Here is a 14,575-nt window from a genome sequence, read left to right as displayed (position 1 = left end):
TGTGCACCCTAAGAGGTAAACCGGGAACAAATCTTGTGATGAAAGACTTTTAATATGATTTTATTGAATCCTCCTAATCGCCTCAGAAATGAGTACTATTAAAGAATCCAAAACACAAACAAAAACCCAATGCCTCTCTCTCTCTTATATTTATTTATTTTTTTTGTCAGTGGTGGGGCTTCAACTCTGGTCTGGGTGCTGTCCCGCAGCTCTTCAGCTCAAGGCAAACGCTCTAGTACTTGAGCCACAGTGCCATTGCTAGTTTTCTGGTGGTTTATTAGGCATAAGAGTCTCATGGACTTTCCTGGGCTGGCTTTGCTTTGAACCATGATCTTCAGATCTCAGCTTCCTGAGTAGCTAGGATTACAGGTATGAGCCATAGGTGCCCAGCTTCAATGCTTGTCTCTTAAGGACTATGGATGGATCTCAGTGGCAGTGCTTGCATGTCATGTGCAAGGCCCTGGATTTGGTCTCCAGCAACGCAAAGAGTAACAACAACAATGACAACAAAACTCATGGAAAATAAACAAAACCAACACAAAAGTAAATATTTTCTTCACTTAGTAGATGAAAAAATAAAGAAGAGATTGCATAGCCTGTCCAATGTCAGACCTGACTATCTCATTTTAGGCATGTTTATAGCCCATTGTCTTCATGTAGTTTGATGGATTAGAGTGCTATTTTCATTCACTTTTGGACTCCTGATAGCCTTCCCCAAATGAACACTTTATTACAAGTGCAGTCCACTCTATACCAATGATTGCAATTGAAGTGGTGTTTGGTGATTTCTAGAAGTTTCTTTGCAACTTATTTTTAGTTAGTTCAGTTTCATATGTTCCCTGGAAAGAACCTGAAGAAAGAAACTGGATGCACAACTCAAGTAGGGGAGCCTTAGCCATGAATGAAAAAGCCAAGCAAGTGTGAGGCTGTGAGCCTGGTACCACCATGCACATACTCAAGTAAAGAATGCAGAGTGGCTCACGCCTGTAATCCTAGCTACTCAGGAGGCTGAGATCTGAGGACTGCAATTCAAAGCCAGCCCATGCAGGAAAGTCCTTGAGACTCTTATCTCCAGTAAAACTACCAGAAAAGCAGAAGTGACTCTATGGCTCAGGTGGTAGAGCGCTAGCCTTGAGCTGAGGAGCTAAGGGACAGCTCCCAGGCCCAGAGTTCAAACCCCACGAGCAGAAAATAAAAAATGCAGAGGGCATCCAAAGTAGGAGCCCTCCTATGTTTCCTATGGTAATGCATGTTTTCATGCAGGAAAGCAAGCAAGCTTGGGGCTGCTTGCCTTGGAGTACATACATGAAACAGTAAACATGGTTTTACCATTCTTTTTTAAACAACAACAACAACAACAACACAGGTTTTTTTTGGGGGGGGGGTGGAGGTCTGGTTGTGGGGCCTGAACTCTGGGCCTGGGTGCTGTCCTTCAGCTCTTCAGCTCAAGGCTAGCACTCTACCACTTGAGCCATGGTGCCACTTCCGCCTTTTTTTTTCTGCTTATGTGGTGCTAAGGAATCGAACCCAGGGCCTCATGCATGCAAGGCAAGTGCTCTACCACTGAGCCACCTTCTCAGCCCAACAACACAGTTTTAACTTAAAGACCACTCTAACTTTGCTGAACAGTGTAGTTAGAAAGTACCAAAATCTGTCAGCTCTGTCTCTGTCCCAGATGAACCTGTCCAGGGAAGTTCCTTTGATATTGATAGAGAAGATAGGATGATAGACTATATTCAAACATGGACCACCTCATATTTTTGCTTTTTTTTTTTTTGAAGGAAGAAGAAAGGGATGATTGAACTCAGGGCCTTATGCTTGCTCTGTTTCTTGAATCAAGTTCCTAGTCATTTTTGCTTTAGTTTGCTTTTGATAGGACCCCACACATTTGCCCTGGCTGATCTCAGACCATAATTCTCCCATTCCTGTTCTCAAGTAGCCAGGATTACAGGTGTCTACCACCATTTCTGGCCCCAGTCTTGAATATTATTAAGAGAACCACCCTATTTCAGAAATACTTTGAAGGCTAGGAGCCTTGAGAAGAGCTTAGGTAGCAATTATTTTTCTTACTAGGGACAATCAGTTGACACATAAGCTATTTTTGTTTTGAAATTCTATTTTCATGTGGATATTTAAAGACTACAGCTATTTTTCAATTATTCCACTGCAATATAGTAGTTAATTTTAGGAACTCTGAGTTTGATTAGTATTTAAGATTTTTTTTTTTACAATCTCTATATAGGTTGGTCTTTAATAACCACTTATACACTGCTTCTTTATATAGGTCATGAGTTCTCCTGGGAGGGTAACAAGATTAGAAATAACAAATACAGTGCAGAATAAATTAAAATGCTTCAAACTGCATTATATAATTTCAGAAAATTGGTTTCACACTGAAACATTTAAATAAGAAAACCAAATGAGTTAAGTAAGAAAAAATAACTAGAATATGCATTTGGATTTCCATTGTTTAGCAAGTTTTAGCCTTGGCAGGGAATTCTTGGCATCCCATAGAAATGTGGAAGATTATTTAGGTCAATACTGGATAAAATTATTATTATTTTCCTTTACTTCTGGTTCTTTTAAAAAGCTGACTCCATTCTCACTGAAGATGAATAGCATTTATTAGCCCAAATGTCAAAAAGCCATCATAAAAGTAATTATAGTTTTACGTATAATTCTCCAAACTCTTGTATCCAAAGTATTCTCTTATATGTGATGCAATAAATGGAGTGGCAGTTATAGGGCAGGCGATGGCAAAGTTGAGGCTTCTACTTTTCTAATTACTTAGGATAATAAAAAGTGGGGCTGGGTTTTCCTTTTTCAGCTAAATGATGAAGATCTGGTGCCCTAGAGAATCATTATTTTGATGACTTTGGTTTGTTTCTTGAAGTTCAACAACGTTCTCCTTGTTACTCAATTCTTCAGACTTTTTTCAATTTTTCAATTCGTTCATTAAAGGCCTCTTCCTGTATTTGCAGCTTTTGGTTTATCTCAGTCTGTGAAGACAATCATAAAAAGAGTGGTTATGATGCAGCTATCTTTTGCTGCACATTGTCTTTGTGGTTTTGACATCCTATAGTGCCTCAAGACAGACATTATCCCTCACACACCTTCCTGTTTAGCAGACATAGCTGTGTTTCAGCCTGTAGTGATGTGATAACACTTTATCATATTTCTCTGCACATTCCCAATGTATAGCATGTCTACTATGAACAGGAAGTGGTATTTGGATAGCCATTTTTCACATAGCCTTGTGTTGGAAGATAGGATAATTTATCTGTATTTTCAGACAGACTTTACCAATAAGCACAGAATCAGAATAACTGCTTTGGGCTCAGTTATTTCAGTGTTGTGGGTTGCCCCACCCCTCTGCAGTGGATGTTTTTGTCTTCTGTGTGATGCATTCTAAAAGGGATTGCGGAGAGCTGCTGTTGTGAAATAACAACACAAATAATCTCACAATGCGAACAATTCTCATAATTAACAGCATTCATCATACATTACAACTTTTGGAGTGATGCCATTTTGTGGGATATTTTTGGGAGAGGAAAGCAAGCAATTTCTGACAGGTTTTAGCGATTACTGCAGTCATGATCGATAGCATTTAGCCTCTGGCAGTGATATTCTGTGGACTAACATTGCTACCTGCACAATTTCAGAACTACTTACACATCATCTGAACATTAACAGCAGCCCTGGAAATGTCTTCCTTGTATCATGATGGATAATAAAATTGCATAGAGACAAATCAGTGTAGGTTGACTTAGCAAAATTGTTTTGTTGCCATTGTTTGAATAATTTGAAAAAATCTACATGTGCATGAAGTGTAGTTTATACTGAATAGTGTTCATAAATTTAAACTTTAGAATATATACATATTTATTAGAATATAGACATATATATATATCTAGTCTAATACACACACACACATATATATGTACATAAAACATAATGAGAGGTTTTTCAATGTCTTCATATTTTGAGAAAATTTAATTATCTAATTTAAATAGAAGAAAATTAAAAAAAAATTGATTTAGGCCCAGATGTAAGTTGCCTAATATTTTAAGTATGTAAATATAATAGAGAATTCTGAAATGTCTGTCCTGCTTACTTCATCTGATGCAACTTTGTTTTGTGTCTGACATGATCACATTGGTGTCAGTAATGCTGCATTCAACATTCATGTGTATATTAATCTCCTTTGATTCAAGTGTTTTTAAGTCCTGGGATCAAGTTTAGCCTCTGTTTTTTGTTTTTTTCCTCCTTTCTTAGTGGCTGGGTGAAGACAAGGAAAGATAACATGACCTTCCAATCCTTCAGGATTTCATGAATATCCTTGTGATTGGTTTTAGTAAAGTTGGAAGGAAGGCTGGCCTATCAGTGAGGAAGCCTCTGGACTAGTTTGGTTATGTAGCATCAGGATTACTTCTGCATGTTAGTTCTTGTTTGAAGTTTTAAGTAGGAACATAGGGTTTTATTGACATTATACTCTAGTTTTAAATTTGTAATTCCAACTCTCAATTTCACACTTTGCAAATGACATATCATTGATATGTTTCTATGGAATATAAAAACGTTACTCTTGTTTGGTTAAAATGAAATTTGTACAGACAACGCTTTAGACCATATAGGGATTGCAATTATTTGACGAAATCATTTTGTCACAGTTCCAAAGAACTGGGAAGAAATGTTCTCCTCCAACACTTATTCTCTCACTTTCATTATCATGTGTCTGTGCCTGCCAATAATCTCATACTTTCCAGCTGAGGACTGGTAGACTCTCTTCTTCTTCTTCTTCTTTCTTTTCCTTTCTTCTCCTTTCTCCTCCTTTCTTCTTCCTCCTCCTCCTCCTCCTCCCCCTCCCCCCCCTTCTCCTCCTCCTCCTCCTCCCCCTCCCCCTCTTTCTTCTTTGTTGGTCGTGGGGCATGAACTCTGGGCCTGGGCGCTGTCCCTCAACTCTTCAGCTCAAGGCTAGCGCTCTACCACTTGAGCCACAGTGCCGCTTCCAGGTTTTTCTGCTTATGTGGTACTGAGGAATCGAACCCAGGGCCTCAAGCATGCTAGGCAAGCGCTTTACCACTGAGCCACCTTCCCAACTATCCATTAGCTTCTGTTTCACCCTTGCACTGGGGTATTTTCACTCACCATGTTGATATACCACAGAGACAGGGTTTATTGAAATAAGTGTGTGCCGTGGAAAAAGATTCACAAAGGTGAGGTGTGCTTCACAAGAGTGCTATACTGATAGGAGAGGAACCTTCCAGCTCTTCAGAACTTGATGAACAGTACTGTAGTTCAGTAACAACTAGTGGGAGCTGGGTCAGAAGACTGTGTCAGGTCAAATAAAAGCTCTGATTTTTCTGTCATCTCTCCTTATGACTCCTCAGGATGCTTTTGAATAAACAAGCTATCACCCAATCATGGGAGACAGTTCCTTTGGCAACCAATGCCAAATCTATATCCTCTGTTCAATAACCTTTTGTTGACCACTGCCTTCTGGAGATCTCACTCAACTCTTTAATCTGGAAAATTCGAAGTACATCATCTTGGGATTCTCAAGGTTTTCACATTATTTTACCCTATTTGTAAGACAGGGCCATCAGCCAACATTCAATGTAAGAATTTAGTGTTAGCATTCACATTTCTCTGAAATGTGATTCTTTAAATATATTAAGGTTTGCTCCATTGGATGTAATTTTTATTATGTGACTCAGAGCCAAAATAATTTCATTTTGAATGTATCTTTAAAATTAAAAACCCTAAACTATGTAGGCATAAAATGTTTGCTCTATTCAGTATAATTTTTAATTAACATCTGAGGGCCAAGATAACTTCATTCTTAATAAATCTCCAGAATTACAAAGTGAATCAATGGAAAAATAAGTGGATTAACATAAAAATTATAAGGATTCACATGACATTTTCAGAAATTTCTGTAGTATAAAAGATGGTATGTTTGTAACCACACCAGAGAAGGAGCACTGAGAAAAATTATCCTGGTTTTATTTTGTTTAATTACCTGTAAGCCGTTGTTATAAAAGGATTTCAATTTAGCAGGTCAGTTTGTAAGTACTGCCTCTCAATCAATATCACTCCAATCATCATTCTCCCCTCTCTCTCCCAACCCCACCCAAATTAGCCTGAACACATGAGTTCTCTATGGCTTTTCCTGCAAAACATTATGAGTCTGTTTTTTAAATAAGAAGAAAACAAGATGGGAGAGTAAATGAAGAAACTAGTAATTCATCAAAAGTGTGTTCCATGGGATAGTACACAAGGCTGAGGTACAATGACCACTGGCATGCGGCGCTCTCTGAATAGAAATGTGGCAGATTTTAGAGCCAGGATCACTGGAAGTCAAGTTTCAAAAGTGAAAAAGCATTCACCGGTTGGTGCAGAAAGAGAAACTGAGGTAAACAGAGAGTAATTACCCAAATTGGCATTTGACCAAGACAGAAGGGTGGATGTTGAAAAAGTTATCAATCTACAAGTGGATTAAAATTCAAAGCAACATGGTTGTGATGTTAGACCTTATGTGTCTTTTGTGGATAACTTTGGAATTAGAACTGGGACTTGGTTCACAGCTCCTATTCAGGGTCTTTCATCAGTTGTTGACCCTGGAAACTCGAGACAAATGACTTAATCTTCCCATCTCAGTTCTCAATTTATCAGGAGAAGCACCCTCCTCAACTGCTTGGAGTTTATAAGGATTATTGAGAATAAACACATAAATGGGTTTGCTATCTAGAAACATTGTGTAAACCCACACCTTGCCATTTCATTGAAAAATTTGCAGTAATTTAGTCCAGGCTGACGTCCACAGATCCATTTAAGATGGGAATAATCAGGATTCTGAAATCAGGATTCACATCTCTCTTCTGCTTCATATTTTCTCTGCAACTAATTACATTTAGGTGAGCAAGCTAATGGATTTCCAGGACGGCTTCAGGTAAATGAGGAGAGAGCATGCATACATGCATACATAGCAATCATATTCTTTTTGTTACAAAGTAGAGGTACATATGCTGCATACTCTAATTTATTTTTTAATCATTGAATAGTTAAAAACTCATTGCTCACTACATGAAACATGGCCTTGGAAAAGATGTTTTCAATTTGCGGGGAGGAGCTGCAAACTATTCTATTGCTGTCTAGTAGTTCCTTAGCAATAATTTCAGAGCCACAGGATTGCAAGAGATCCCAGAGCCATGATTACACATAAACTATATTTAAATGAAATGTTATCAAATCTAAGACGGAGATATGTTTTGAAGTCAGCTTAATTCAACTGCACTCTGCCCTTCTACACACTACCCAGTTATTACATCCATGGGGTTGTTAACAATAAAGCTTTGTGTAAAACGTGTTCTTCCACTATTTCTAGTAAACACTTACCACCCCTTATTAAGCTGAGGATTTTGGCTAAGCCTGTTGGCACCAAATCATTAAATGTTCATGTAAATACTGCAATAACACTTGATGATTAAACAAGTAACAAGGTATGTTTATGCCAAGCTAATCTTTTGCTCTTTCTAAATTAGTTGTTAATACAGTGTGCTTTTTATATATGATCTTATGATCTGATAGGCAAATCATTAGTATGTTTTACTGCTGTACAGTTATTTCTATGAAATTACAAATTCACTTAAAATATGCAGTTCACCTATGTAGTCATTTGACCCGGAAGGCTATGTGAATTCCTCTAAATGTGTTGAGACGAAATGATTGTTTGCCTTTTGAACAGAATGAGAAAGAATAGAGCACATGGCCAATCTGGCTGGTAGGCACTGGTAGCTCCTGTGGAGGTGATGGGTGCCAGCTCTATTTGCTAATAGCCACTAGTGTCCACTCTTAGAGAGATGGGAAAAGGAAAGAACTGTTGGAGAAGAATTTTAAATACTGTTGTTTTTTTGGAAATTAAAGAAGTTTGGTGAGAAAACTTAGGAATTATGATCTGATCTTTCGTGTTTACTACACACCAATTTAGGAATGCATACCAATTATTCTTGCATAAGCACTGTTTACAGTGGAACAAGGTACAAAGTCATTACCATGCTATTTTCTGGGATTTCAATGTTGAATGATTTTGTAAACAGATAACATACACTACACTAGATGCTGCTGGCAGATCTAGTTTATGGTCTTTACTGAATTGCAAATGATTCAATTGAGAATTGTTTGGTGTTTGTTGGTAGTGTTAGATTGAGCTACTCTATCAGAAATATTTCTCTGTCTCGTCTCTCTGTCTCTCTGTCTCTCTGTCTCTGTCTCTCTCTCTCTCTCTCTCTCTCTCCCCCCTTTTGTCAATCATGGGGCTTGAACTCTGGGTCTGAGAGCTGCCCCTCAGGTCTTCAGCTCAAGGATAGCACTCTACTACTTGATTCACAGTGCCAATTCTGGTTTTCTGGTGGTTTATTGGAGATAAGAGTCTCACAGACTTTCCTGCCTGGGCTGGCTTTAAATTGCCATCCTCAGATTTCAGCCTCCTGAGTAGCTAGGATTACAAGCATGAGCCACTAGTGCCTGGCTCAGAAGTCGATTAAAAATATTATTATTAAGTAGTTGTAGAGGTTACAAGTCCATAAGTCAGATTATGAAAACAATGCTTCTTTGTCAATGTCATACCCTCTTCTTCATTCTCTCCCATTGTCCTCCTTCTGTCCCTACCCTCAAGTTACATAGCATATGTACATTGAATATAATGACTGCTGTCTTTCTCTTTCTGACACAGTGTGAACAATGTTTAGGTAGCACAGTGTTAGGTATTTAGGTATTAGATGGTAAGGCTGATCTTGGCTAATTAACCAGTAATAAAGTGGAGACACTACCAATACTAAGTACCTGAATGCCCAGTAAGATATCTGTCACTTGAGCCAGAGCTGATTTTACATCTTCAATGGTGTAGCCGACTAAGGGATCCATTTCTACAGTGTCACTTTCTGCCTGGCTCTCCTCTGGAATTTCTTGTTCTTCAGCCTAGAATGTTGAAAGTGAACAACATTCAGATGCCTTCTGGAACATGTGTGGATTAATATGCAATCTCAAACTTCTACCAGATACTGTTAGGCTAAGTACAATGTCCATATAGAGAAAAACTTTGATTTGACATTATTTTATTTCTTATAGGGATTATCTCAGGCCAAGTCATGGTGCCAAGGCAGCATCTAATTTTGGGAAAGTATAGATGGAGACTAAGGAGCATTAACACTGCTGAACTACCATCAGCATTTGTATTTGGCTTGAGAAAGTCTGAGACAAAGAAAATAGCCGTATGTTTGTTTCTTTCATCTTCTATAAGGCTGAAGTTGGGTGAGTCAAATAAAACAAGAGGAAGCTTACCTTCACATCTGTATCCAGTGTTGATACTGGCTCTATGAATGTTGAATAAATGTCAAAGGAGATTCCTTCTTCCAGTGGATCTGGGAATTGGTAGCCTGTAGGCCTGACAACCTCTATCACTTGCTGTAGAGGAAAAGAATTATGATGGTCTTTGCTAAGCGACAACAATTCAGCCATTATTATAGGTGTGGTATGGTCTGAGTGCCAACCCTCTGAATGTTCCATTTTATTGCCTTCTTTCTAATCTGGTGCTTTTTAAATTTTATCTCTATATATCACAATTTGCATTTTCTTGTCTACCCTTCCTTATCTCACTCTTTGTCCTCTGTGAGTGAGGTCTTCATTTTGTATGCTTTGTTCTTTGTTTGAATCCCAGTCCTTTACTCTTGCCTACAAGCTCTCTATATGTAGAGAATCATGCTTTAGACATTGTACAAATCCAGTTCTGGCAGAGAGTTAGATACTTATTATGTAAATGATAGCCAGCCTAATGGAGCTAGGTTGTAGGGACCAGTGACGTGGCCATTCAGAGTGATGGGGACTGTATAGGTTGAGAGGCTAATATATGGATCAGAGAGACTCAATGAAAATGGAGAAGGGAAGACAAGATTTCCCCAGGAGCCTTTGACAACTCTTTGGCCAGTGTGCCAGTCAGAGGGAGAGTGAAAGTCAACATTGGAAAGGATAGAACAGAAGAGTCAAGGAAGCCTATTTTGGCAGGGCCCATCTGCCATGACTTCAGAGAGAGAAAGAGGAGATGAGGGTACCAACAGCATTAAACATCTGGATCATTTAATTAGTTCCCTTTGTTCTAATTCCATGTTTAACAAGTAATGTTTTGACCATAATTTCTTTTCCCATCTCAGTTGATCTGTAAAGACATGTCTACTTTGAGTGTTCTGTTTTATGCCATTCCTCACTATAAATCAATAAATTGTGCCAATCTGTATATTAATTCATGAGGTTGTTTTTGCACTTCTGAGATAGGGTCACTCACTCTATGCTGGCAAAGTCACAACTTGAACTTACAGGTTTGATGACAAAACCCTGCAAATGCATACATGCACCAGTTACCTTTCTGTGACAACTAGAGAAAATTGTGAAACAGTCATTCATTCACTTCTAACTTAACAGTGCTTCAAATAAACTTTCATCCTTTAAAGAAATATCATTTTTTCATTTTGATAAGTTTCGGAAGGTACTGGAAGCTAAGGCATTCTTATCAATGTGTATGCATTTTAAACTAAATTTGAATCACTAATTTTAACTTGATAAGAAGTTACTGCTAAATGTAAATATATAGAAGTATCTTAATTTCACAGGCAAACAGATTTGGAAAAGAAGAGGTTAAATGATTGGTCTGAGGACAAATAATTATTTGGTTCCAAGCCTGGGAGTTAAACCCTGATGTACTGACCTTAGCTTATATCATTTCAGTACATTGTAAAATGTCATCAAATGCCCATACTTGGAAATTATTGATATTATTAAGCACTTAATTTCCATTGTTAGTTGACATCATTCTGGATTGTTTATCTTAGGTCTTCTAAATATTCATCAAAACAGAGTACTGAGAAAACATATCTAAACAGTTGTTTTTTCTGATCACATTCAAAAGCCACTACATTTTCCTAAGTGGGGTTTAGAAGCACTTTTGTCTTCTCACAAAATTATTTTTGTGTTCCCCCCGCCCTTTTTATGATCACACATCTTTTGTTGTCCTTGTTTCCCAAGTTGGGAAAAAGAAATAGGCAAATATACTTTTGTGTCTCTGAAACATTAAATGTAAACAAAAGCTGCACATGAGAAGATGATGAGGTATGACTTAGTGGTATAGACTTTAATATATGGGGAGAAACGGAATGCTCTTTGTATAGAAGAATGAGGGAGACAAGGAAGAGGAAAGATCAGGCATGGTGGTAACATGCTTGTCACCCCAAGCAGTTGGGAGCTTGAGACAGGAGAGTCTTGAGTTCAAGGCCATCTTGAGCTATATACTGAGATGTTGTCTAAAAATAAAAAGGAGGAAGAAAGGAAGGAATGGAGGAAGGGAGGAAATAAAGGATGAAGAGGAGGGGGCAGGTGGGCTGGAGTTTGCTGAATTTACTGAAGGTATTGAGAAAATTGGCATGAGCTTTTCTGTAAGATGAAAGTGTTTTCTTTTAATGAAGTTGAATTTTGTCTTATCTGCTGTCACTGTATTTGTGCTAGTGTTATGCTTTTTATACATAGGCCTTTCTGCTAATTTGCTCCCAACCTCCATGAAGTTCTTGGTAGATAGCTTTTACATTTTGATAATAGCAGACTTTACCATCTATTTTCTTTTTCTTTTTTTCTTAATAAGTTTTTTTATTGTAAAAATACTGTATAGAAGGGTTACAGTTACAGGAGCAAGGTAATGAGTACATTTCTTATCAAGCATTGTTGCCTCCTCCTTTGTTTTTCTCCTACCATCCCTTCCCTCCCACCTGTATTCCCCACCCTCCCCCTACCCCCTCCCCCTAAATTGTAAAATTCGTTTTCAATATAGTGTCTTGTACATCTCATTGTTACAATGGGTCAACCTGTATCCCTATTTAAACATTTTGTTTTTACCCTTCCCCTTCCCAAATTATACCGACATCAAATACAGTGAAAAGAGGGTTTATACTGTGGGGGAGGAACATAAAAAGCAACAAAAAATCACATGGTACGTTATAAATATGTTAGAAACAATAACAAGAAAGAAAAAACCACTTGTATCCCTATCTTGGGGTTCATTTCACTTAACATCATCTTATTTGGTCAGATGTACATAGCTTTTGATCTTTTCTGCTTGTCCCCAACATATACTAGTTATTGCAAATAAAAGAATCCATGAGACCTATGTTTCTTTGGGCCTGGCTTACTTCACTTAATATAATTTTTTCCAAATCCTTCCATTTCCTAACAAATGGGGCAATATCATTCTTTCTTTCCATCTATTTTCTTATGCCATCAGCTCTAACTAATTGTAAACAGATATTTGTGTTTAGGTCTCTCACCTGATTTGCTAAATACTCAGTATGCTTGTCTTTGACACTGTGTGTGTGTGTGTGTGTGTGTGTGTGTGTGTATGTGTGTGTTGTGTGTGTGTATTTACTGGGCACAAACTTTATGGATTCTCATCATTATTTCTTTGGTAGAGTAAAGCTCCTATTTATTCCAAGAAGCTGAAGTTCTGGCAGAGTAGAGCTTTTCTTTCCCTTGACTTTTATGACTGTAGTTCATATGGCTATTAAATTGATTTGATTTGTGCACAAAAACTAGATGTGAGAATTTCTTTTCTTTGTATGCTTTGCATACTATTAATGAACCAAACCATATCTATGTTTTACACATAACTTGATTTATGAGTTACTATAAGAACAAGAAACGTCCTGATTCAGATGAGTATAGAATTGAGGTTTTTGTTCATAATAAAAGACAGTTTCAAATACATAGTTTGAAATGAACATACTACCCAGAACTATCCTAGTAGCAATCCAATCCACTTACAAAAAGGTAGCTTTTTAAAAAATAACAAAACAGAAAATAAAAAAACAAGTTTGAGAAAAATTAGAATCAATAATTGTAGTGAGAACACAGAGCCAGAAAGAATGTTTCAATGAAACCGGCTGATGCAACACTTACTTTAAAATATACAATTAAGTCTTTATATTTTTTAACAAAACCTCATGTTTTACAACATCACTAGTTCTGTAATAAAATCTATTTAAAACAGAGAGACATGGTCAGCTTTATTAAGTTAGATTTCTTAAAGAGCATTATAATTTCCTCAAGTCTATGAATAGTTGAAACAAATTAAATAAAGCTAGCCTTATAACTATTTTTATATATTCCTGTAGGATCATAATTGTCTCATATTTTTTTCCTCAAAAGTCTAATATGTTGCCTCTAATAGCTGGAAAAATAAAAACAGAAAAAAGGATCAAGTTTATTTAAAAAGCACTTCTATTTGGTACCATGACTTAGCACCCTTCCCCCCATTTTTCATATAAGAAAGGCACCCATAATATTCAGATCAGGAAACAAAGCAGAGGACTTTAAGTGACTTGCCCGTGGCTCAATGGTGAGATTAAAAATCAGGAGTTTCTGATTATGCACATACATCCATTTGGCCAAATGATTGGTTTTTCCTGACTTTCAAATATCCCCTAAATATTACTTCGAATGTAAAGCAATAAACGTGTTTCTTTTGCCATTTTTGAATGCTTGCACACAAATGGATATAGTAAAAAACAATCATGTTGTTCCATGTGAATGCCATTTATATTTTTTCTGATAATGAGCAGACCATTTGAACCAAGGTGAGTACATTAAAAGCTCTAATAAAGAAGAGAATAGATTTCTAAACAGAATAATGGACTGTTAAGTGAACATATAATAAATAATGTCTACAGATGTGGTCAGTAGAAAATTAGTTTTGCATAACTTACCAATATATTTTTTCCCCAGATGTTATCTGTTACATGAAAATTAAGTTACATTGTTCATTATGTGCACATTGCCTTAGTGTTATTTAAGATGGTTTACAATCTGTGCTTTCATTCAATTGTGCTATGGTTTTTAAAGACTATCAAGTAAGTGGCTTTTGGCATAATTTAATACTTAGAATTACAAAATTTCATCCTCAAACATTTCTTAAAAGAAACATTCTTAAAAAATGCAAATTCTTTTCTTAAGAGCCAAGGGAAATCATTAGAAATCTTCAAAAAATATGTATATGAAATAAGAATTGGACATTTACCATGGGAATAAGTGCTAAGAATTTTGACCTCTTTTGGAACTAAGTGCAGGGTCAGAGTGAGACTTAAAACATGGTTATAGGAATTAATCTCTGCTTCCAGATCTCAGCATGTTGGAGAAGTATAACAGTTTTTTAAACTCACAATATTGTTTGAATTCATGCTTTTTTCTGTAGACTGTTTATTTTTTGTGATAATATTAACTGAGATTCATTTTTTTAGTAATGTTTCTTTAAGGAAAGTGTAGATAATTTGTGGATAGTGTTTGGGCCAATAAAATCTATAACTAAGGTAGTAAATATTAAGTCATTAAAATATGCTATTAAATTATGCAAGATTTTAATCATTCCATTGAGATTGTAATTTTCCTTTCTTTTGAGTGGCAGAAAGCAAGATAAATCTGTTCAATCCTTTTTGAGCCACAGGCACACAGACCAAAAAGAAAAAGAAAAAAAAAAAAGGAAGTG

At 36.8% G+C, this 14,575-nt stretch overlaps 1 protein-coding gene across 1 annotated transcript in view; it reads right to left on the bottom strand.

Moving 5' to 3' along the window:
* Positions 1 to 2,606: 2,606 nt before the first annotated feature.
* Cabcoco1 (ciliary associated calcium binding coiled-coil 1) overlaps positions 2,607 to 14,575 on the bottom strand; it is a 101,138-nt gene continuing 89,169 nt past the window's right edge. The window contains exons 6-8 of the mRNA XM_042696468.1: positions 9,343 to 9,465; positions 8,845 to 8,979; positions 2,607 to 2,999 (exon numbers count right to left, since the gene is read on the bottom strand). Of these exons, the coding sequence (XP_042552402.1) occupies positions 2,925 to 2,999; positions 8,845 to 8,979; positions 9,343 to 9,465 (333 nt within the window). The 3' untranslated portion in view covers positions 2,607 to 2,924. The remainder of the gene's footprint in view (positions 3,000 to 8,844; positions 8,980 to 9,342; positions 9,466 to 14,575) is intronic.

The sequence above is a fragment of the Dipodomys spectabilis genome, unplaced genomic scaffold, assembly GCF_019054845.1.
Source record: "Dipodomys spectabilis isolate Male_0828 unplaced genomic scaffold, ASM1905484v1 ptg000207l, whole genome shotgun sequence".
Taxonomy (NCBI): Eukaryota; Metazoa; Chordata; class Mammalia; order Rodentia; family Heteromyidae; genus Dipodomys; species Dipodomys spectabilis.
This window is presented reverse-complemented; position numbering and strand designations above follow the sequence as displayed.